The sequence below is a fragment of the Spizellomyces punctatus genome (genome assembly GCF_000182565.1).
Source record: "Spizellomyces punctatus DAOM BR117 chromosome Unknown supercont1.5, whole genome shotgun sequence".
Lineage (NCBI taxonomy): Eukaryota > Fungi > Chytridiomycota > Chytridiomycetes > Spizellomycetales > Spizellomycetaceae > Spizellomyces > Spizellomyces punctatus.
Window position 1 is genome coordinate 852,726 of NW_015971541.1, and position 21,377 is coordinate 874,102.

Consider the following 21,377-nt stretch of genomic DNA (forward strand, 5'->3'; position numbering starts at 1 on the left):
CGCATCTTAAACCGATGAGGACATCGTTGCATTCATTAGGGTGGAAGTTTTCAGCTAGTAGGACTTGCCAAAGGTGGATGCTTCAAAAAGCCTCCCAACGGGGGTTTTCGTCCACCGCGGCCTGCCTTCGCCGCCGTGTCATACTGCTCCCTCAGGCCCAGCGTCTGGCCAAGTTTGGCACCTACGAATTGATACTTCCTTCACCAGCAAACCTGAATGGTGACGTACTACGACAAGAACGTCTTCATGTGCCAGCAGCTATTCCCAGACCAGAATATGATCCTGAAACAGGCCAGCCGACAGTTTTCTTGAGCAAGCCGCACCTGAAAGCCGGAGAAGAACTGGAAGGGGTGCGGAAAGCTTGCAAACTCGCCCGGCACATACTTGCACTAGGAAAGAGTTTAGCAACTGTTGGGACGACAACTGCTGATATCGATAGGATAGGTTGGTTTATTGTCTGCCGCTAAACAGTAGGTCATCGCCCTCACCGATATAAGTTCACGAGGAGATCATAAAACATGGTGCATATCCTAGCCCATTAGGCTACATTGGCTTTCCAAAATCAATATGTATGGGTCAACCAATTATCAATGAGCTGTCACTAGAACTCTTCGTCAGGTGTCCTGTGTTAACTTGCGTTCATCAGGTACATCCATCAACAACGTTATATGCCACGGGTAAGACCCGGGCTGACCTGTAGCTCACCCTATTGGATGCCGTCATACAACCTGGTGAAATTAGCTCACTGTTCCTTGGTCAATTCTTCGACGTCAATCAGGATTCCAGATACGTAAGCCTAAAGCAGGAGTTGGAGATCCCATTCAGATTTGACTCACTTGCTCATACATGTAGGCGGGCATTGAAAGACGGTGATCTTGTCAACTTCGACGTAACGGTTGGTATATGTACACTTCGTTTTCCATTTAGCGCGTAGAAAACGAACATTTTTGTCTGCATTGCAGGTGTATTTGGATGGGTAGGCGCTTTCGCTCTTTTTTCCTTTTCCAAAATTACATCCAACGCTTCGGAATCAGATTTCATGGCGATACCAGCGAAACTGTGCTCATCGGTGACGTTGATGAAAAAGGTGCACTACTGACTTTGGCAACGAAGGAGGCAATGGAGATTGCAATTAATGTTTGCAAGCCGGGAGTACCACTTAGTATGATTGGAAAGGTCATCAGGTAAGCGTAGTCGGCAGGCACGCAATCTGTACCGTTCCGGGCAACCTTGACGTCTTATTTATTTTATCGCTATTAGTGAATACGCCCGAAGGAAAGGATACTCTAGTAGTCGGGATTTCTGTGGTCACGGAATAGGTGGGTGTCCTTGTTTGCCCAACTGTCAAACAAGTGCACTGAACTATCTATCAAAGGACGGCAGTTCCACGAACCACCAATGATCTTCCATTATGAAAACAATGAACCTGGCATCATGGAGGAAGGAATGACATTCACCATTGAGCCAATGTTGTGTCAGGGAACTGCGGAATATGTCAAATGGCCAGACAACTGGACGGTGGTTACTCAAGATGGTCAGTGTTTTCGATTCAAAGCAACGAATGCCTGAGGTTGAGTATCTGATGTCTTTGAAATTGTGGAAAAGGCGGGCGTTCTGCACAGTTTGGTAGGTCCTGGACTAACGGTATTTACCGCGCCTCTACCCGCTTACGAATACTCTTTTCACCAGAGCATACTGTCCTTATCGTGCGTGACGGTGTGGAGATTCTGACTTGAAAAGTGGGAGCCGGACGGAACGGGACCCTCGGGATCATTTCTTAGAGACTTTGGTGCGACGACAACGCTTTTGAATTAAAGCACACAGTGAACTCCATACAGTACCCTTCGTTGATCGGAAAAGAATTGATCTAATTTAAGTCTACATAAAATTAATTAAGCTTATGTAGTCAATTTTGATGCGTGTCATGCACAGGCGAGCGCAACAGGAATAGGGCAGTAATAGGATTCCAATGCAATAGTGTAGTCACGTTTGCAACGATAAGGTCATTCACAATCCTATCCTGATTTCACAGCACCGCGATGCCGCGTGTCACGACAGATACTTTCCGCTTCTTTCTTGCAGATGCAGCGTTTTCTCCGAATGGCCCATTTCGAGTGTCCACAGGCCTCTTGACGGGAATAGGTTGCGCTTCTTCGCTGAGCTCTTGAGAACTCAGAAATCCTGTCAGTTGCCGCTGGGATGGTTCCCCAAACTACGGATGGCGCGGAAAATGTCATGTCGAGAATAACCTATCCCGTACTGCTCACTAAAATACCTTTTCCAGAAATTTGCGCTTGACATCCTGACCACTTGCTACCTGCTGCATTTGTCGGACTTTTCCTGTTGATTTTGTTGCGGGCGTGGGGATCTGGTAACCGCTTGCCTGAAAGGGTGTAATATCCACAGTTTCGATCCCAATAGACGAGGAGCGTGACATTGAACGAGTGACGCGACGAGGTGTCTGTGGGGTCACAGCACCTCTCGGAGTTGCCTTCCGCACTGTGGCCGGCGGAGAAAGAAGCGGGGTCATGCTCTTAGTCCTTTCGATCACCGGACTTCCAGGGTCTTTTTCTTCAACATCTGGGTTACGGGAGCTCGGGACATCGCCCGTTTGTTGGCGCTCTTTAGGTAAAAACATTTTTGAAAACCACCGTTGGAAATGTCCGCAGAGCTTGGGTGTTTTCAACACCTGATAGTGGTGCGAGCGTGTGTCTTCGGTCCCCTTCTTGCCTCTCTTTTTGGGTTTTCCTGCAGGCTTTACATCTGTAACGAAACCCTCCTTTTGCAACCTTAACACGATCTGCTTAGCTAAAGAGATATCCACACCTACAATCCATTCGACGACGTCAGCAAAACTCCCGCCACATGATTAAGCGATACCTACCTAGCTCCACAGCAAACTGAGCTATCGTAGGAATTCCTTCAGTCCATGCAATGTATAGTCCACGACGGAACAAAGCAACTTCCGCGACTTGCTCCAAATTGTATTGGGTACCGTCCGTGCTTAAATCGTTGAGACAAGCATAACACAGATGGTTTTTGGGGATCCGCTTGTCTTTCAGGGACGTGAAGCCGAAGCACATAAGGTGGCCCCATTTTTTGCAGCGTCCACAGAAAATCAAATCGAAGTCCTCCTACAAATATATACAGATAGGCGGTTACAGCAGCTGCCATGCTGAGACAATTTTGCACCGACAGACTGAAGATGTACCTTATCAACGCCGCATGGACAATCAAGCACTCCTTCATCATCCGCGTCGGTATGGTTGGAGTTGCCCGCTTTCTCATCTGTTGACAAATCCAGGTTTTTCGAAGCATCTTCACTGACTCGGTCCTTCTCGCCGTTGTATTCTTCTGCTGCAACTGCTTTCGCATCTTCATCCACCTCAGTGGTGCTGACGGCATCGGGAACAGCGGCTACCTGACATATACCAAGATCCGCCGCCTCGCTTTGACCGGTTCTGGAAACATCCAGAAATGACTCCTTTGCTTCTGTGGTGTATAATAATAAGCCCCATAGGGTTATCGTGCACAGCACTTGTTGGCGCAATATTGATGTTACCTTCCATTGCTAGATCGATGGATTCACCTTCGCTGAAACATGAATCTGCCTGAGATGGCATACGGCTGAGATTGCTATGGCTATTCGGAACATTGATCCCATCCCGTAGGCGGTTTACAAGATCTTGAGTGTCATCACCTAAGGGATTTGAAAACGACATTTAGCCGGAAAGTTCTTGCACCCTACTAATGCCACAAGCGCCCACCATTATCATCCATCGTAACATTTATGACCTGCGGTTCAATTTTGGCATTTGCTAGAATCTTTCCCACTTCCCTGTCTGGTAGTTCGCCATTTACAAGTATTTGCACGTCGATATCCATACTCTGCGAGTTCTTCTCATGTTCTGGAGGCAGACTGTAAAAATATGAAATAGGAAACCGCCACAAGAAATGCTCTCTACCTTCTTCCTGAATCACCATCTGTTCCATTTTCTCTGTCACGTTCAATAGAGGGCATGACATATCTTCAGGCTCGAGAATGGTACCCTCCACGTGTGTCTCTAACGGTGACTCCATATCAATTGATCCTTCATGAATGTCGTCGCACTGTAAATCCTCGGTCGTCGGCTCAATGCCGTCGGATGCTGTTTGAACATGCAAATTCAAGCTTAATAGAATATGTACTTTAGTCACTCTGGGTCATGTACAGCATGGCTAGTTATCCTTACGCGTGATGTGGGGTCTCAACCTGGCCAATTTTTATCTTCTCAGGACGATGAGCAAAATAAAACTTCTCATCATTGTCACCCGCTCTGAAGAATGGTGGCTCATATTCCGCTGGCGTGACATCGTCGTAGTAAAATAGTCTCATGGTAATATAGGCATTTTCCGGCAAGGGCTGTACGAGCATTCAATAAAGACTTCCGTTCAGGTTGAAGCCAGATACTAACCCGAAGAGTTTGCGTCAGAATCAGCAGACGGCGGAGCATGTCAGAAGTGGCTTTCATAATCTCCCCTCTAGTCCTCAAGCGAAATGCTTGCTTGCCATTCGAATCGATGGTTATACACCACTGGTCTTTCTCTGGGTAGGAAAACCCAAAGGTATATGCTTCCACGCTGCCACATGATTAGATCTGATCACTCTCTCACTCTTTGGACCAATGGACTTACAGTTGGTCGGGGTTATCCGGAGAGAGGTAGATGCCGAATATCATTGTCTTTAACTAGGAACGTATTATGTTAACAATGAAATCGTAGCCGACTGTGTTTGAAGTAGTATAGTGTCTTACATATTGCTTTTCCAAAGCATCAAAGCAACCTCGTTCCTAGATCATATTGCCGAAAAGGGTTGGATGCTTGGCATCACCGGCAATCAAGTGCATCCGTACCAGCCAGTCCATGAGCTCGTCAGCTTCCACAGAAAAGTCACGAACAAGGCTTTTGAGGGCTAGCCCACCCATACTGGTATCCTTGAAGTTGTCCTCTGGGAAAAGTCCGCGCTTGGTGGATGTGTAAATATGCAACTTGCAGAGAGGGTGGAGAGAGTTCGCAACACACCAAATATGTGATAGCCCCAATCGTTGTACCGAGCAGATTTCTCACCAGATTTAGAGACTGCTGAGCCGTGGGCGCTATTTGAAGCTCTTGCTTTGGGCGCTGGGAAAAGTCTGAGCTCTCCCGTTGCGCTTCCTCTTAAGAACGCGGATGGGGGATGCTTACATGAACCTGGAGGGTCATTCTCTTTACTGTAGGCCTTCAATAACTTTGATGGTACTGTAAGGCGGGAGGAGCAGGATGATATCCCTGTCGCAAAATGCCGAGATGGCAATCCCACGATGGTAGCTGGACGTGTGATCAACCTAGGGTCAATTTTGGGGAACTTTTATCACTTTAGCAACAACAAGAGCAATCCTAGTATCGGATTTCTAACGGAAGTGGAGTTCGATTCGCCACGAAATGTTCGGACGGGCAAAGTGACCTGGCGTGGGAAAAAACCAACGCACGCTGGAAGCCGCCACTTTGCCACTGGCGTAATCATAACCTGGAGGGTCCCCCAAAGCGCTTATTTACTACTTTAAAGTATTTTCAAAAGGGTATTACAATCAAAAGTCGCTAGATCATATCATTGCCAGCCTTTAACAGGAACATCATGGTTATCAGATCTTATTGTACCGCATGTAGACTGGCTTAGCGGGCCTCTGGGTGTGGATGTTATTGCGATTCGGCTCAGGTAATTCCGCACCCACCAATACTTTGCCATTGGCATCAGCTACAGCAAACTCGTAGTTTGCGAGCGCTAGAGCACAGATTATCTTCATTTCAAGCTTCGCGAAGCGCATCCCAAGGCACGGGTGGCGACCTTCAAAAGACGCGGATATAAGTAAACATGATAGAGCTCATTCAAACTGCGTGGTTGAAAAAGCCTTACCAGCTCCCCAGCCTAAAAAGGCAAACGGTTCACCATTCTTGTCCTCCAAGCGAGGGGGATCATACCGCTCAGGGTCGAAGTCGAATGGGCGACTATAATTTTGTGGATTAAAGTGCGCATCCCCTAGTATATTGATCATCAGACCTCGCGTTGCCAGTAGCTAACTGAAATCTGCCAATACCTGGAGAATAGGTGACAAATGAGCCGAGGGGGAGCTCGTAGCCGTCGACAACGAAGCCTTTCGCCATCACCCTGCGCAACGTGGCACCTGTAAGAGTCATGCGCACTACTTCTCTCAAGCATTTTTCGAGCACTGGCAGTCCGTCCTCCCATGAATCCAAAGGTAGTTTAGTCAATTCCTCATTCAATGAAGTTATCTGGACCGTCTCATCTCCGTTGTAGTTGTAGCGGATAACCAGATCCCGGAGTTCCCCTAGAACACGTTCTCTCCAAACAGGTTTCTGAGCAACTTGAAGAAGCAGCCAGGCAGAGTTGATGCCGGTATTGATTATTCCGGCGAATAAGCTGCCCATGACAAATTGCGCAATATCAACGTTGGAATCACCAGAGTCCATGAGAAATTGCACGGCATCGTTTTCCTTAGTGCCAAGTGCTCGCCTGGTTTCGATCACTCCGATCACGAGTTTAAAAAGCTCCATGCTGGCGGCTTCATGCCGCTTCTTTGCTTGGGACGGAAACCAGGGAAAGAGCACTGGCAGGACGCCGGATCCTGCTTCCATATCCCAGTATAATTTGGTTAGGTGTGCAATCTTCCCCTCATCCTCAGCGATCTCGCGGCAACCCAACATCCGACAGGTTAACTTGAACACGAGCTGCATTGGTACTGCTTTAGGTCCCAAGTGGTTGTTGCGTTTATGATTTTCACTGGTTGACTTACACCGTATACGTCAACAAACGGATCCATCACACCCTCACGTCCCCACTTCGCCATTTCCTTCGATATGTCGCTGAGCATGACCGGGAGACCTGTTTCATATTTCAACATTTCTCGCTTACTTCCAATTATCGCGCCAATTCGTACCCTCTGCAAGCCTTTCTTTCTTGGCAATGAGGGCCAGCAATCGCTTGTTGAACTGTGGCATATTGGCGGGGGCCTCAGCTGTGCCAACGGCCTCTTTGGTAACGACGGGGACACCGCCGAATAGGACTTTATATCTTAACATTCGACTTAGACTCGTTTTGCGAAAGTGTTTTGACTATAAATGCTGCTTTGTCCATACCCTTCTGTGAAATTCAGCTGAGTATGGTTTGAGAAGTATTGTACTCTCGCAGAGGCGCCGCCTAGGGCAAAGACACGATGCTGCGTGCAAATGGTCAGCGCGGAAACGAGTTGAGCGCCATTGCTACTTGGCCCACCTGCAGCAAGTTAAACTCGAAAATGTTACCATACTTGCGGCGGTTTTCTGTTAAGAAATCGTAACGACGAGTAAAGAAATCGACAGCGCCAACGATAGGAAAACTAGAAGAAAGGTCATTCAAATTCAAACAACAGCCATCAATGATTCATAATATCAGCATTGTAAAGCAACTGTATAAAGGACGCCATACCCAGTAACCTGTCATGAAATAAAGCGTGTGATCGAGATGTTTGAAAGTTAATGGGACAAGGCACATTGACATACCTTGGGAGGCCCCGAGCGAACCACAGAGGCAAAATACAATAACGTCGCCCCAGCTGCCCCCAAGATGACGGCAATAGGGGTAACACCTGTGATGAGCAGCGCAAAAGCTGCGATTAGGATGCTGGTCGTGGCAGTCTCAACTGCAAAAGGGAAGGACAGGACAGAAGTAGATGATTTCATTTCAATGCCAAAGATTTAGTAACTCCACTGGGAAATGTAGCAAGATGAACACTGCGCAAACCCAGTTGGACCTTCTTATACGATATTCGCTTGTATGTCAATTGCACCAGAATCGAGGGTGTACTCAGAGGAGGCGAGACGAAGGAATTCCAGCCTTCCGCGGAAGAAACAGTGGTTTCCCCGGAGCATCAGGGACAGCTATGCAGCTTTTGGAGCTACACTATGTACGTCAGGTCAATGATCGTGTGATACAAACGAACCGGGCGTGCTGCTTGGCGAACAGGCCACCAAGAGCCGAGCAGACGCAGAATGTGTCTTCAGTCTACTATGCATTTCACTGGACGGTGTGAGGGCGTATGTCAGACATTATTGGTTCAAGATGCTTCGCCCAGGCATCCACGCCCCGAAGCTACGTATAAATATGTTAAATCTATCTAACATGCTTCCAATTACTTGGATTATTATCGCAATATCGTTTGGGGTGGAAGATTGCATGTCTAAAAGCGCTTTTACAAGTTGTTTAGCTTAAATTTGCAAAGTGTGCAAAGGCATCGCGGTTTTAAAACTACGCAACCGAAATGGCATTCTTAAGTAACGAAATCTAAATGACTATTGTTCCAACAACGCTGCTAAGATACTAATGTATCCAATCTGGACAAGGCCAAACTAAGGGGGTAAAGATTTAGAGTACAGATTTAGCACAGCAGTGCACGGACGGCCTGATCCGACCCATCTTCTGAAGAAACACATTCTAAACCGGAGACTCTGCCTCTTCCTCTTCCTCCTCACGCACCGTCTCCACGAACGCCTCATCATCTGTCATCGCCTTAACCATTGCGCCGCTTCCCAGTTCCCCTTTCAACCCGGCAATTAAGTCTATCTTCCAATGCAAAACGTCTGCCCATTCGCGACCAGTAGATTCAACTAATGCTTTCAACTTAATACGTCTAAGTGTCAGTGCCTGATTCTGACGCATTATCTCCGCAAATTCCTTTTGCGAAAATCAAAATCAGATTAGCGACAGAGGCTCTGTGGCGTGAAAAGATATGCTGCGACCCACTTCATTGCTTTTCACTGGTATACCACATCTACGGAGCTCATCCAGATCCGGTAACGGCGGAGGCATAACGTTATTTCTCACCGCATGGTGGCGATTGAATGCTTCAAGATAGAGCGTTACGCCATTGCGTATCTATAAATTCGAAAGCGGCGGTGAGTGGAAGAGCCCAGCTTATATTGTTAAAAGACGTCTGACGATACCGATGCCAGCGTCAGATGATCAGGCCGCATTTCCGGAGGGATTGCCCTACATTTGAGGTTAACGCACGACATGCTTTGTCTGGCCGCAACATCTATGAATAGCTCACCAGAAGAGAATGGTCAGGGTCTCATCCAATGCCGCGATGCGCGGGGGAGCGAACGACATGATCTCGAGGTTATGATTATTGAAGAGGACAGGAAAGACCTTATGCTTTTGGGCTTCATGGCAGAGACGCTTACAAGGGCATAAGGGTTAGTTGAAATTGGAGGACATAGTACCTACATCAGGATTATATCCACGTACCCGAACTTGGCCACTAAGTAGATTTTCCAATCCATCAAAACTTTCGCCGTTCCAGGAGCATATCAGAATGTCGTTCGGGGTTCCTCCCATCCAGCTCAACTATGGATGGGTGAGAAACCACCTGTGCGGAGATCCTGCATCATTCTACGCATACCTTTGAGCCAAAAACACGAGACGCTTTATCCAGAAATTAATATCAAACAAAGCTACAATGTTAGAGACATAAGGCATACCTGCGGCTGCTTGGACTGCCATAAAGACGTACGTTGACGCCACAGACACTAACAGGTAGCCAACGCCACTGCATACCGTTGTCAATATCTCACTGTCATACGTCAGTTACGGCATTGAGATGTGTAACATTTGCCTTTGACCATACAATATCTTATATTTCGGGTTAGGTCGCAGATCACCCATCCCCACACTGTAGTGGAATTACAGTCAAAATGTCGTAAGGACACAAAATGTATACCTCAAACTCCTCGAAAGATGACGTACGTGAACAGACAGAATCCGGTATAATAGATCAATTCGCCAATATCGGCGGGCCTTCCGTCGCTATCTGAGATCACCGCGTCGTCCAGCCACGAGAAGAGGAAAGTGAATCCAGTCCAAATGAGAGCGAACCACACCACGATGGTCATTACTAACGTGAGAGAAGATATTATTCCAGGCATCCTTACATCCCACAGGATATGGGAGGCTTTACTCAGGCTTAAGAGCCCCAAAAATCGCATAACATGATGCGCAAACCATTGACTCCGAGCGGTCGTCCGCACAAGATGCCTCAATTCTCCAATGGCTGCTCACCAGACTATCCTTGAGTCAAAACACCTTGCAGTATGTAGACACATCGCAAACGCACCTCGTATCAGAACTTTTGTAATAGGCCCAGATCTGACAATACCCCCAGCATGAGTGCCTAGCGTCAAACCGTGAATTTTTTGAATCTTACGTTCTGATTGAAAGTGTGGTCAATATCACATCTTGCAACGTGAAGATCTGTAATCGCGATCAATTCATTTCTGTAAGGCTAACGTCTTGTCTTATATTTTGCGTTGGCACTCACAACAATGATTATACCGATAACACCTAAGGACAACTGGGTTAAATGGAATACATCCAATAATCTTTCCATCCACGACGCACCTGTCAGTACCGTCATGGTCGTGAACTTGAGTGACGGGACATTGAAAGATAGCAAGAAGAGCGCCTTGTCAACAGGAACTTTGCCATGGAGGTCACGGACCAAAACCAGCGATCGGGGGATGAGTGTGACATCATCAGTTGCTTACGTAACATTTCGGAAATTTTGGGTGATTTTTTGGATGACGATCAAGAGCCTACCAGTTCAGTTGCGACGGCGTTTCAAACTCACACAGCATTCATTCGCAATGCCGTTAGCACGGTCGATGCCGTTGACTGCGAGATTGCAGCGACCAATTGGGCTAGCATCACCATGGGTCTCCATCCCGAGGACACTGTTCGCAGTTGGAATTCCTCCAAACAGATACCGATCATGTGGGGTTACTGCCGTGTCCTCCGACAGTAAGCTAATCGAGGGACAAAAAAGACAATATGCGTCTATTTCCACTCGGCCCATCCCACCTACTGTCGCACCCCGGTCCGCCAACGTGGACACTTCTTCGGCTTCAACAGCAGTCAGTTCCTCCTCCCCCCAACCGCAAAAAAACAGCATTCGAGCCCGACTACGAGAATACGCACGCAAATCCCGCGAAATGGTTCGTCAGTTTATTACGGGATCTCGAGATTATCTGCGCGAAACACGAGAGGCAAAAGAATTGAAGAAGCGAAAGGTGGTTAATGGCTACGAATGGACAAGAAAGGAATACTTTTTGGTGAGATCATTAAAACTTTCTTGAATATCGGATGAAAACCCCTAATGATTTGTCCTACAGGTAAAGAAGAATGAGCAAGACTTCTGGCGTGCAATACCTTTCATGTTCTGCTGTGTCTTCTTGGGCGAAGCGATACCTTTTCTTCTTATTCGGGGCATAGTGCCAAGCACGTGTCTTACAGTCGAGCAACTGGTATAAACATTAGTGCTTTCCAATTTACACCTAATCTGAGTGCATCTGCTGTAATCATTCAGGATGCACGCTGGAAGCGTCTTGCGGGAGTTAGGAAGAAATTAGCGGCAGCAGCTGTGCAGAGTGTTGATTCGGGCGAAGCGGTGCGTGGAACCAACGTGCGTGCGGTCGGCCAATTCATTCTTATTCATATGTTAGCTAGTCTGGGTTGATATCTAATGAAACGTCATACCTTTTTCCTACCTCTCAAAGATGCCGGCATCCGCTTTCCTTTCGGACGATTTTGTCCTCCGTTTGGCTCATACGCAACCTCAATACTTTCTCATCGACAACCTAACCGGTCCTCAACTGCGCGCGTATAACAAGTACCTTGGTATATGGCGTGTTGGCCCAGCCCCTTACCTTCGCCGCGTTTTGCGCCAACACGTAGATTACATTCGCGGTGACGATCTGGTATGCTGTCGGCATAATTATGCTTCACGTGAGAATCCATGTTTGACGAAGCTATCATCCAGTTACTTAAGAAGGAAGGGCTAGAGAGTCTAACACCGCTTGAGCTGAAATGGGCTGTCGAGGCGCGTGGATTGTAAGTTTGCCTGGAAATCAGCTGTTCGGGAGGTCCTTTTATTTTGCGTACTTAAATGTGTGATTTCAGGCCATCGACTGACGCCACTCCAGAGCGAATGCGGGAAGATCTTAGCTCTTGGATAAGGCTTCACATTAACGATGACCAGGAAGTACCTTTCTCTTTGATGCTCTTGACCGCGATTATTAGAGTTGAGTTGCAAAGTCAGATGAAGGAGGTTGTGAGAGTAGGGAGCAGTCGGATGAAGGAGCATCCTCATTTGACAGTCTCGACGGATTCGGTAATATTCGCTGAAGAGCAAAAATCTACAGCGGTCGCAAGTGGATGAATTTGTGCTGTTGTTGTAAATTAAGCATGGAATTCTCAGAACTCTCTAGAGATAGCTAGATAGATAGCTCATGTAAATCACTCATCCCATCTGAGCTACACATGCTCCATTTTCACATATCTAACTGGATTGAAAACTGCTCGTTGCTATTACACTGAACTGCCAACACATCTACAGCCACGGTACACGTAGCCGGTGGGGTAAACCGCTCGCAGCTCTATCTACCTCTTGCATGCGCGCGAATGCTATATGCTAATCCTCCAGACTTTTGCGAACGGTCCTCTGCACACGCCGTTTGAAACCTTTCGGATCTTCCCGCCATTGTTTCTAAGAAAAAAAGGACATGAGCGATTCGCCTCTGTGGTCGGTCACGCTACGACACTTCAAGAACTCACAGCCGCTTCAATGTTTGCAGGAGATTCGTCATTCGGCCCCGATAACATACTGATTACAGACAACACGATAGTCTCAACTGTGTGGATTGGCAACCATCTCTCTGATGCTGACTCATAACCCCATTTGTCATCCCCTGGTGGTATACAAATGAGTACGGTAACGTTTTGTAAACATTCTACATCACACACCTGGAGGATGAAGTATAGAAATGCACACTTCTCCGTTCTCATATACATTTGGATGCCACATGTCGCTGATAAATCTCATCTTAGGGGGCATCTGTGGATAATTTGTGGGAAACGAGAGGCGCGCTTTGAAGAAGCCTCCCTCGCTGCAAAAACGATCTCACTAGGTCAGGAAATGAAGAAATAGGCATACAAATACCGTCAAGGATAATACTCACTAAAGAGTGCCTTCGGGGCCGACCATCATGACATCCCTAAGGGCGAATGAGGTCGAGCTGCTTTCAACTAGCGAGCAGCCATTCACAACACACACATACCATTCATATATGTTATCATCTGCTAACCCCGCTGAAAACCCTTCAACAGGATTCTTGGTTAATTCTACACAGAGGAATGGAGTCGTCAGCTGTCTAGTCCAGCGGAAACCGTTAGAATGCAACAGTCAAAAGACCTTTCAACTGCTTTCTCAGAAGTAGAGCCGATTGAGAATCGTCGTTCGCCATATCCCAGAGTTTGGCTAGCGCGTAACTTTGGTTGTTAAAAAAGATATTCAACTGCAGAAGCCAACAATGACAGAGGATAAAGGGCAAAAAAGGAACTGCGGGTTCGGAGTCTCAAAGGTCTCAAAAGTGCCATGGACCAGCAAGTGAACGCGATGCTTCATATCATGTGACCAATGAAATTCCTTACCTGCCAGATCTGAGATTTGTGCGAAGATTCTTAGATCACATTCAAGAAAATGCCGGCCCTTTCCGGTAGTGACCTGGCACCGTCGTCGGCGGAGGCGGTGACTAGGACTCTTCGATCGTCAAATGAGAGCCCTATGCAACGGCTTAGTTTTGCGCAAGATCTCTGGAATTCTAAGCATATTTTCATTCCTGGAAAGGACGAACTTTTACTTGATTGGATAGTTTCAGAGCTGTTCAATGCTACAAAGGGGAAAAGCTGCAAGTACATATCGAACTGGACGTCCATCACATTATATCCTACGTTTAACGAATTGACACTTTGGTACTAGGTTTGGAGAAAGTCCTCACTTGAATTACGGGCATTGGCAGTTTCTTTGCACCTTGCTAGATCACTTTACGGCAATAAAGCGTCGATATGAATCCGGCGGTGCGTGGACGAAAACTGGAAGCTCCAAAAACAAAGTTGCTCGGACTCCTTCAGTAAAGGCGAGGGTGGGAGATATCTTTGTGGTTGTTTTGAACGACGTGTCAGATTCTCTATCTGAGCGTATCAATAAACATGCTCCGAATGATCTCCTTGCCATTGAGAGCTTGACACGGATCACTTGCGAATGTTTCCGCAGGCTTACCGCGGACCTGAACGAGATTCTACGCCCGACCCTGGAGCTCTATGTTACACTCACGGACTCTGCTGTCCGCTTCTTCGATATTGCGTCCTCCTCAGACATCTCCATCGCTGCCGCATCTGGCCAGTTTCTCCAAATAGTTCTGTACCACTTGCAAAAGATCTCCCAGCAGTCTCCCAATAGAAAAAAGGTTATACCAAAACCCCTTTGGCTAATGTTTCCTTGACAATCAAGTATTAATCACTTGGCCTGATTTCAGACATTCAGCATCACCGTGAGCAAACTTTTCCTTCCCATCCTTACCCTACGATATTCTCTGAAGACCTCACCGGCAAAATCGTCGCCTGAGGGCTTTGAGCACCATTTTGAGGTTCTCGTGAAGGACCTTCTGCAGCACAACCTCTTTCATCGCGAACATATGCAGGAGTTTGCCAATGTGCTACATCACCTAGAGGGGAAAGCGTCAGTTACCGGAGCTGAAAAAGCAGGCTATCCAAAACAATTTTTGGAACTTTTGCGAGGCTCCCTTGCTACAGGAGCAGGCGTACAATTTAGAGCAGGTACGTTGTCTCAAGGAGTTCTAGTTGTGATCGCCACACTGAAGAGAAGTTTCTTGGGTCCATTGTAGTCCTGAACTCCTTGCCTTTCATATATGAGCTATTCATTCAGAGTTCTCAGGAATTGACAAAGAGGCGGCCATTATCCACTGAGCCTACTTTTCCTCTCTTCCTCGAGTTTCACCAAACATTATCAGATTTGATGAAGCGAATGTTAGAGACGGGAACTGACGTGTCAATGAGAACCGCTCAGAACGTGTTGGACGTTCTCGTGGATTTGTTGAATCTTGTGCAGCGCTCTGACATCTATCGTCCGACCAACGATGAAACATCTAAAAAGCAGCTCCAGTTTTTTGAGCAGCTGAATCGGTTTTTTCTCGACCTGGGTGGCACACTTCCATGTACGTGAAACCTTCTGTTCTGTGCCCATTTTGATATTTTGACTTCTTACGACATTGCGGAAATGATAGCGACCTGCCACAGCAGGATTATTCAAGGCTGGCATTGTCTGTTGCTTTTAGACTACACCATCATTGAATCACATCTGGCGGAGGTGTGGCCTTTCATTTTGACGGTAGGTACTTGTCAATGCCCAGGGATCTGTGTCCGCATTGCCTAAACCCTTCACACTCTATCAGCCTGTAGCAGCAGCAACATTGCAGGCGGAATTATTCACCCGCGAGTTACTACGAACATTTACAAAATGCAGGCGCTTAGATTACCTGATCGAAAAGTACCTGGAAGCTTTGCGGCATGTTCAGCTAACACGGGGGGCCAACGTCACAAATCAAGCCATTTTCTACTCCACTTCTTGTTTATCGGAGTATGTACATTGTTCTAATGATCGTTCCTAGTATTGTTGACCAACCTGCTCTGTGGTTATAGGTTTGCCGCATGCATTGAAAAGCTCTTACCCGCGCAGGCCATTGCACTAATGCAGTTACTTCGCAAAGAGCTGGAGGAACACTGCCTTCAACCACAGGCAACAGGACGATCAGCCAAGAGGCAGAAGCGTGAGAAGGATCCTGCGCGAGGAAAAAGCCGTGACTTTCATCTATCGGCAGAGCTGCCTGTTATACTCCTCTCACTTTTACTGGAAAATGCACACATCTCCCAAGGCCAGCAAAAGGCGTTCGAGGAACTCATCGGAGAGTTGCAAGCCAATTTCATTGATCCGGTCCTCGCTCGATGCGACGCGGGGAGGAAGCTGGAGCTGCCCGAAACGGATGCGCTTTTGCTACCAGCGCTTTCACTGAAGCTTGCCTTATTGAGAGCTTCCCCGGCGTATTGGGCCATGCATGTGACAACAGTCTCCATTGATCGCATGCTTGGACTTCTGCGGAGAATTTCGCTGAGTGATCCGAAAGTGGCCTATTTACAGGTATATCACCGCCTTGCTCAGAGCCCGTCTTTCAATTTCGTCCTTTTCTTTACACCGTTGTTCACCAGAATGAAATTGTGCTCTCCCACATCGAGCGCATCGCGAGTACTACCGTAGATCCTCGCCAAGATACGAACTGTGTGCGAATGATGACTGATGTTTTGAGCAACCTGAGCTTGCGAGCCTACGACCTTGCTACGACATGGGATATGCGGCTCAAATCGTTGACAAGTGCCAATCAAATTGTTGGCTCCTGGTCGATGATTGCGAACCATCTCGTGCCTATCAGGTAAGTATTCACGTAGCCAACCACCTGCCACCTATGTTGACTTGTTTTCTGCATAGTCGTTTGGCGGAAAGATCCCAGCTTGAGGACATCGTCCGGCTGCTGATCGACAGCATTGAAAAGAGTCCTATTGAAGCCGTGTCACGAGAGGGCACGCTGATAGCCGTTACCAAGCACCTACTGAGTAGCACGGTTTTTTACGAGCTGAAACCCGTTCGCGGTATGTTAAGCAGTCTACCTTCATCGTTGTGCACAGCCTCATTCTACGTTGCAGATGCATTCGTTCCTGTTCTCTTGCAGCATCTGGGACAAGCCGTTACCGCAGGGATTATGTCACCGTCCTCGCTAAACAGTCAGGAGATCTCGATTCTCTTGGATTTAACCAACCCTGCAGATGCCGAAGCTAAGATGAATGCCTATCAGCGGCTTGGGGAATTATTTGAGGACAGTGCATGTGCCCAGCCTCATCTCAGTCCCGACTCTCTACCTCGAGTTCTAAGGCTGTTGGATACTTTGCATACACTGCCAACTGCTTATTTCTCACAGACGGAGAGGGACATGATAGTTGGTACACTGCTTGTTATGGAAAGGCTGTTTTATAAGTCGCTTTCCGCGGACACGGATAACTTGGACCGGCGGGTAAACGGGCTACGACTTGCCGCTCTCACTCGGAAAATTGGGCTACGTCTAATGCTCAGTCGGCAAAACAAGCTCTTGACTGTAAGTTGATGGTTTCAGGTCTTGTACGATCAAGTGTACTGATGACCTTATCTATTCAACAAAAGTTTCTATCACCTGCGATTATGGAATGGTACCTCGTGTCCTTGGACCAGTATGAGCAGTGGCAAGATGCTGAAACGACCGCGACATTATCCTACAATGATATGATCGTTGCTGCGACATATGAGATTCAAGAGCTAACCTGCCGGTAATTCTTATTGGTGCTGCAGGTGCGCTTCACAGCTACACATGCTAATCCTGATTTGCAGAAAACTGCTCCAACGACTTGCCGATACCTCACCGAAAGATGCTGGCGCGACTCCTGGAGAACATGTCAAAAGGTTGCTTGCGTTCGTGCAAGATTATTGCCCGAAGTCGTATAGCATCAATCGTTTTCGACCAGCAAATGCGTTAGCGAAATCCATTACTGCTTGGACTGAATCTCGTCCTGAACGGTAATTACAACAAGCACACGTATATCCCGCAGATTGAGAGAAGCCTGACCTCGTTTTTAGGTTACACTCGCTAAATACCTGCTGCGAAGGCCTGGGTGATGCGGTGAATGACTTCGTTGAGCGATTGCAAGCGATGGTTTGCCATAATCTGCAGGACTTCACTTTGGATGGGGAGACCATGCAGCAAGATTGCACTGAGATTGTAAATGAGCGTAGTTGCAAGGAGGCACAGTTTGCTTTTGAAGTATACTGCCATCTATTGAGGTTCTATAAATTTGGAGGAGGTACGATTAACGGTGTTTCATGTGAAATTGTCTTTTCACTTAAGTTTGCCATCATGACGTATCTACAGATGGGGCCAAGTACTCAAATGGCTTGGTGTTTCTGGCCGGTCTCGTTACCGGAAGTATTCGCCTTATTTGCGACATCTCCAGGACTGGAAATAGGCTTGATGGACAACACAAAGCCTTGCCCCATTTAGCGTCACTTTGTGCCGATTTCGTCGCCGCCTTTGCCGCTAATTTCAGGGATATTACACCAGCTGTTGAAGCAAACTCGATGCGAAACCTTGTGACGTTGATGTGGTATATCATGCAAATCAATTCTCAGGATGCACAGTCCGCCACCCTAGAAAGTGAATGTGCTAAGAAGATGACATCGGCCTTGTCATCGTTGGTGCGTGACACGTCGCAAAAGCAATATACGGAGCTGCTGGCATGCCATTTGGATCGCCTGGAGGGTGAGCCAGCGTCGCTAGCAGTTTCGATCGAGAAAAATACCCTGCCATCACGATATGAAGATACGACCTTGCTGGTGAGATGCCTGTCTTTGGTGATCAATGGGGACAATAGAGAAGGCAAGTATCATTGATCTTATCCTTGCTGTCAAGTTAAGCTCATCATGGACCATGCATAGTCGGAAGGGGCCTTGTTCGTAAAGAGCTCCCCCGTATTTTAGTGAAACTCAGCCAGATAATACAAGTCACCACCTCAGTAGAAACTGCTTTGGAGATACTGCAACTACTGACGCAAATTGTTGCCGATAAGGTACTGCCGGTTTACCGAATGGAAAACTGCTGGATAGTCACTAACCGTCGACATATATAGTTTTTGAGTTTGCGGCATTCAGATGTAGCGTTGATTCTCCATTCGGTTGCTGCTGTTATTTCTACTTCCTCCCCGTTACAGACGACCATGCCTCCGGTTACCGTTGATGCTACCCATCCAGAAAGTGTGGGTCCACCCGAGGCATTGCAGTTATTTGATGCAGTTTATCGATTGCTACTTGGACTACTGCGATCACGCAAAGACCTTGTAGTGGAAGTCATACCGTGCTTCACAGGCGTTTTGAAGGAACTTTTTGCTGTACGTTCTTCATTTTAGTCCCTTTGCAGTACTTATGTATCCGCACATTCTTGGCTAATGATGCAAAACGTACCACCAGTGCTTCCGGATCCGACCCCGCATCGATGCACCTGCACCACGACTGAATCGTAATTCGACAAATAGTGCGCACAAATTCCCGTCACAGTTTGAAACACCATCTCTACTGGCCCGATACGCTCCATTACCCGTCACTTGTGCTGAGAACTTGTCCCGACTATTGGTGGCTATCGGTCAAAAGGCTCTCACCAGGAAGCACGCGGCAGGAAACCGCACTGATGGTGGTATAACGATGACAACAATGGGAACGTCAGCCTCCACCACTGTCAAGCCCTTTTCTAAACACGTTCCGTTCCTGCTCTCCACCATTGTTCACATTCAGTCCTCCGCTCGCCCTTTCACACCAGCCGCCAAATCCGCGTTAATGGAAGGGGTGTATGCACTTCTGGACTTGTGCGGAGACCACGGAAGGGATGCTGTACTGGCTGGCCTCGATGCCCACGGCGGAGGACGACCATTGTTCAAGGCACTGGTAGGCGATTGGGAGAAGTACCATAGATTTACGGGTAAAGTGTAAATAGCATGGTAAATCAAGTAGTGCAAAGGAACTACAGAATTTAGTTTCGAAAGTAGTGAAATGGAACTTTCAGAATTTAGATTCGAGAGACATGAAACTTGTTACAATATATATAGTACAATTGCACCTTCTAAGGAAAACACAATAATTGCGGTATAGACACAAAGAGCAAGCGCATGAGGCTAACTAGTTTCGAACAGATCTAAACCCCTTCGTGATTCTCGGGGACGAGGGACGTGAAAAACATGTATGCAATATCCTTGACGTCCGTCCACAAAGACCGCTGCGAAGGTTGCTGTGCCTCTGAGGGTACGTCAGTTTCTCCACCTTCCGCTTGCCCATCATTAGGATTCGCGTATGCTTGTCCAATATTATAACCCATAGCTTCAAGTTCATGTCTCCGTATTAGTCTCAGTCGGCCGGTTTGGACTAGGAAGATGACCAGCGCGACAAGATTCATGAGAATAATCTTTGTCAAGCTCGAATTATGTGAGAAGATATAGACCAAAAATGTGAGTTTCACAAGGAGCCAAAATGGATTTTGTGGCGCATTACGTTGCCGATCCCCAAATTCGTCATCCACATTACCACCGATGGCACCAGGCGCAGCATTAAGTACGGGCGCTGCGGGTTGTACCGGTGCAGGAGCAGGAACCGGAGCGGCCGCCTCTGCCGGCAAGTTTGGCGGCGGTGCGTACTGTTGCGGGGCTGCAAGGTGCGGTTGCCCGGCCTGGGGTTGGTATGGTTGTGGAAACACCGTCGGGTGCATGGCATATGGTATTCCGCTATGATGTGTCCAAAAGTGTAAGGTCTTTCATACAAATAACAATTGCTTTGACCTGGATACGTACTTGATCATGACAATTTGATATGGAACCGCAAGGTGCATGAAGGGTTGTCCAGCAGGGGCGTTTGGAACAAAGTGAGTAGTGGCGGGTGGAGTAGATATGGGGGGTGCCGCAGTAGGTGTCGCGGATGCTTGGCCTTCTCCTGTCTCATCTGACCTTGCTAAACCCGTCTTACGTTGACGCAAGCCTGAGTGCAGATCCTCTGGCGAAGGTGATATGGCAGTGCTAGGTCTCGCAGGTGACGAGGCATCCAAAGATACGGATCCACTCTTGATGACGAGGTGAACCGTTGGAGGAGTCGGGAGACTTGAACTATTCAGTATCTCTCGTACTACCATCTCGTCCCCTAGCAGCTTTCCAGCATGTATGAGTCTCATCTCGTCCACTCCGGGTTGTCCTGGAAACTGTTCAGACATCATGCCCTTAAGCTGAGCAATATTCCACTCGGGCATGACGTCCACAAAGTACGTTTCATTTGGGTAACTTGGGCAGCGTATGCATAATTTGTGGGACCTCGCACTTTCCGGTATAGTATTGAGGTCCTTATTGATGGATGCGTCGTTGATAGCGGTCGATGGTGGTTGGTGAACTTGAAAGGATCCCGGTTGAGGAGCATCGCGCTGAGTAAAGGTGCGTTGAGGTGAAGGAGAAGGCGGAGCCATAGGGCTCCTTCCAGTGGGATTGGAAGAATGACCGAAATCTGACATTAGAGAGCTCGCGGGATCTGGTACAGCGGCGTGCTGACTCTGCCTACTGGCAATACACAAACAAATCCAAACGGGGAATACGGTATTCAAGTAAGAAATTCGAAGCAGCGATAAGACGCTTTGTAGGAAATGGGTGGAAGACTTGACACGGGCGCTGATGGCGGTCCCCGCAGCTGGAATGACACCTCCACTTACGCAACATGGCAGGTGATGATTGGTGCATATAACGTGACTATGCCACACATGGCTCCAGAGATCTCGTGTACCTCCACGGTTACGCCGAA

General features: G+C 47.6%; 8 protein-coding genes across 8 annotated transcripts; 3 read left to right on the forward strand and 5 right to left on the reverse strand.

The window, feature by feature from the left end:
- Window positions 1–77: 77 nt before the first annotated feature.
- On the forward strand, window positions 78–1,736 carry SPPG_03392 (methionine aminopeptidase, type I; the record flags this gene model as incomplete). The annotated part of the gene is made up of 11 exons (XM_016751661.1): window positions 78–444; window positions 498–569; window positions 647–677; window positions 779–790; window positions 853–895; window positions 963–976; window positions 1,035–1,184; window positions 1,261–1,319; window positions 1,376–1,534; window positions 1,606–1,626; window positions 1,690–1,736. The coding sequence occupies 11 exons, from the start codon at window positions 78–80 to the stop codon at window positions 1,734–1,736; spliced, it is 975 nt and encodes a 324-aa protein (XP_016609633.1).
- A 223-nt stretch (window positions 1,737–1,959) lies between these two features.
- SPPG_03393 (uncharacterized protein) lies at window positions 1,960–5,241 on the reverse strand (the record flags this gene model as incomplete). Its single annotated transcript, XM_016751662.1, has 14 exons — window positions 1,960–2,212; window positions 2,276–2,826; window positions 2,885–3,134; window positions 3,212–3,492; window positions 3,563–3,700; window positions 3,768–3,908; window positions 3,966–4,171; window positions 4,233–4,402; window positions 4,455–4,620; window positions 4,675–4,727; window positions 4,794–4,829; window positions 4,893–5,003; window positions 5,062–5,160; window positions 5,224–5,241. The coding sequence occupies 14 exons, from the start codon at window positions 5,239–5,241 to the stop codon at window positions 2,027–2,029; spliced, it is 2,406 nt and encodes an 801-aa protein (XP_016609634.1). The 3' UTR covers window positions 1,960–2,026.
- A 321-nt stretch (window positions 5,242–5,562) lies between these two features.
- On the reverse strand, window positions 5,563–7,925 carry SPPG_03394 (uncharacterized protein). The gene is made up of 9 exons (XM_016751663.1): window positions 7,576–7,925; window positions 7,502–7,509; window positions 7,310–7,412; window positions 7,174–7,253; window positions 6,975–7,108; window positions 6,831–6,919; window positions 6,114–6,765; window positions 5,933–6,055; window positions 5,563–5,863 (listed from the first exon to the last, which is right to left on the reverse strand). The coding sequence occupies exons 1-9, from the start codon at window positions 7,753–7,755 to the stop codon at window positions 5,661–5,663; spliced, it is 1,572 nt and encodes a 523-aa protein (XP_016609635.1). The 5' UTR covers window positions 7,756–7,925; the 3' UTR covers window positions 5,563–5,660.
- Window positions 7,926–8,308: 383 nt separating this feature from the next.
- Window positions 8,309–10,553, reverse strand: SPPG_03395 (uncharacterized protein). Its single transcript, XM_016751664.1, has 14 exons — window positions 10,469–10,553; window positions 10,389–10,411; window positions 10,275–10,321; window positions 10,185–10,216; window positions 10,029–10,121; window positions 9,818–9,965; window positions 9,699–9,743; window positions 9,553–9,644; window positions 9,474–9,496; window positions 9,320–9,418; window positions 9,123–9,250; window positions 9,016–9,061; window positions 8,816–8,947; window positions 8,309–8,746 (listed from the first exon to the last, which is right to left on the reverse strand). Exons 1-14 carry the CDS (start codon window positions 10,482–10,484, stop codon window positions 8,507–8,509), a joined length of 1,164 nt encoding a protein of 387 aa, XP_016609636.1. The 5' UTR covers window positions 10,485–10,553; the 3' UTR covers window positions 8,309–8,506.
- SPPG_03396 (uncharacterized protein) lies at window positions 10,554–12,284 on the forward strand (the record flags this gene model as incomplete). The annotated part of the gene is made up of 7 exons (XM_016751665.1): window positions 10,554–10,840; window positions 10,869–11,178; window positions 11,239–11,370; window positions 11,433–11,513; window positions 11,623–11,823; window positions 11,886–11,956; window positions 12,026–12,284. 7 exons carry the CDS (start codon window positions 10,554–10,556, stop codon window positions 12,282–12,284), a joined length of 1,341 nt encoding a protein of 446 aa, XP_016609637.1.
- Window positions 12,279–13,519, reverse strand: SPPG_03397 (ubiquitin-conjugating enzyme E2 15). Its single transcript, XM_016751666.1, has 6 exons — window positions 13,317–13,519; window positions 13,183–13,246; window positions 13,084–13,119; window positions 12,869–13,011; window positions 12,680–12,813; window positions 12,279–12,611 (listed from the first exon to the last, which is right to left on the reverse strand). The coding sequence occupies exons 1-6, from the start codon at window positions 13,366–13,368 to the stop codon at window positions 12,537–12,539; spliced, it is 504 nt and encodes a 167-aa protein (XP_016609638.1). The 5' UTR covers window positions 13,369–13,519; the 3' UTR covers window positions 12,279–12,536.
- A 79-nt stretch (window positions 13,520–13,598) lies between these two features.
- On the forward strand, window positions 13,599–19,697 carry SPPG_03398 (uncharacterized protein). The gene is made up of 17 exons (XM_016751667.1): window positions 13,599–13,816; window positions 13,884–14,370; window positions 14,440–14,740; window positions 14,809–15,138; window positions 15,208–15,311; window positions 15,376–15,560; window positions 15,623–16,118; window positions 16,187–16,407; window positions 16,464–16,624; window positions 16,679–17,124; window positions 17,190–17,332; window positions 17,394–17,579; window positions 17,640–17,863; window positions 17,932–18,435; window positions 18,495–18,625; window positions 18,686–18,943; window positions 19,023–19,697. Exons 1-17 carry the CDS (start codon window positions 13,605–13,607, stop codon window positions 19,536–19,538), a joined length of 4,905 nt encoding a protein of 1,634 aa, XP_016609639.1. The 5' UTR covers window positions 13,599–13,604; the 3' UTR covers window positions 19,539–19,697.
- SPPG_03399 (uncharacterized protein) lies at window positions 19,600–21,240 on the reverse strand. The gene is made up of 2 exons (XM_016751668.1): window positions 20,390–21,240; window positions 19,600–20,323 (listed from the first exon to the last, which is right to left on the reverse strand). Exons 1-2 carry the CDS (start codon window positions 21,091–21,093, stop codon window positions 19,741–19,743), a joined length of 1,287 nt encoding a protein of 428 aa, XP_016609640.1. The 5' UTR covers window positions 21,094–21,240; the 3' UTR covers window positions 19,600–19,740.
- Window positions 21,241–21,377: the final 137 nt, after the last annotated feature.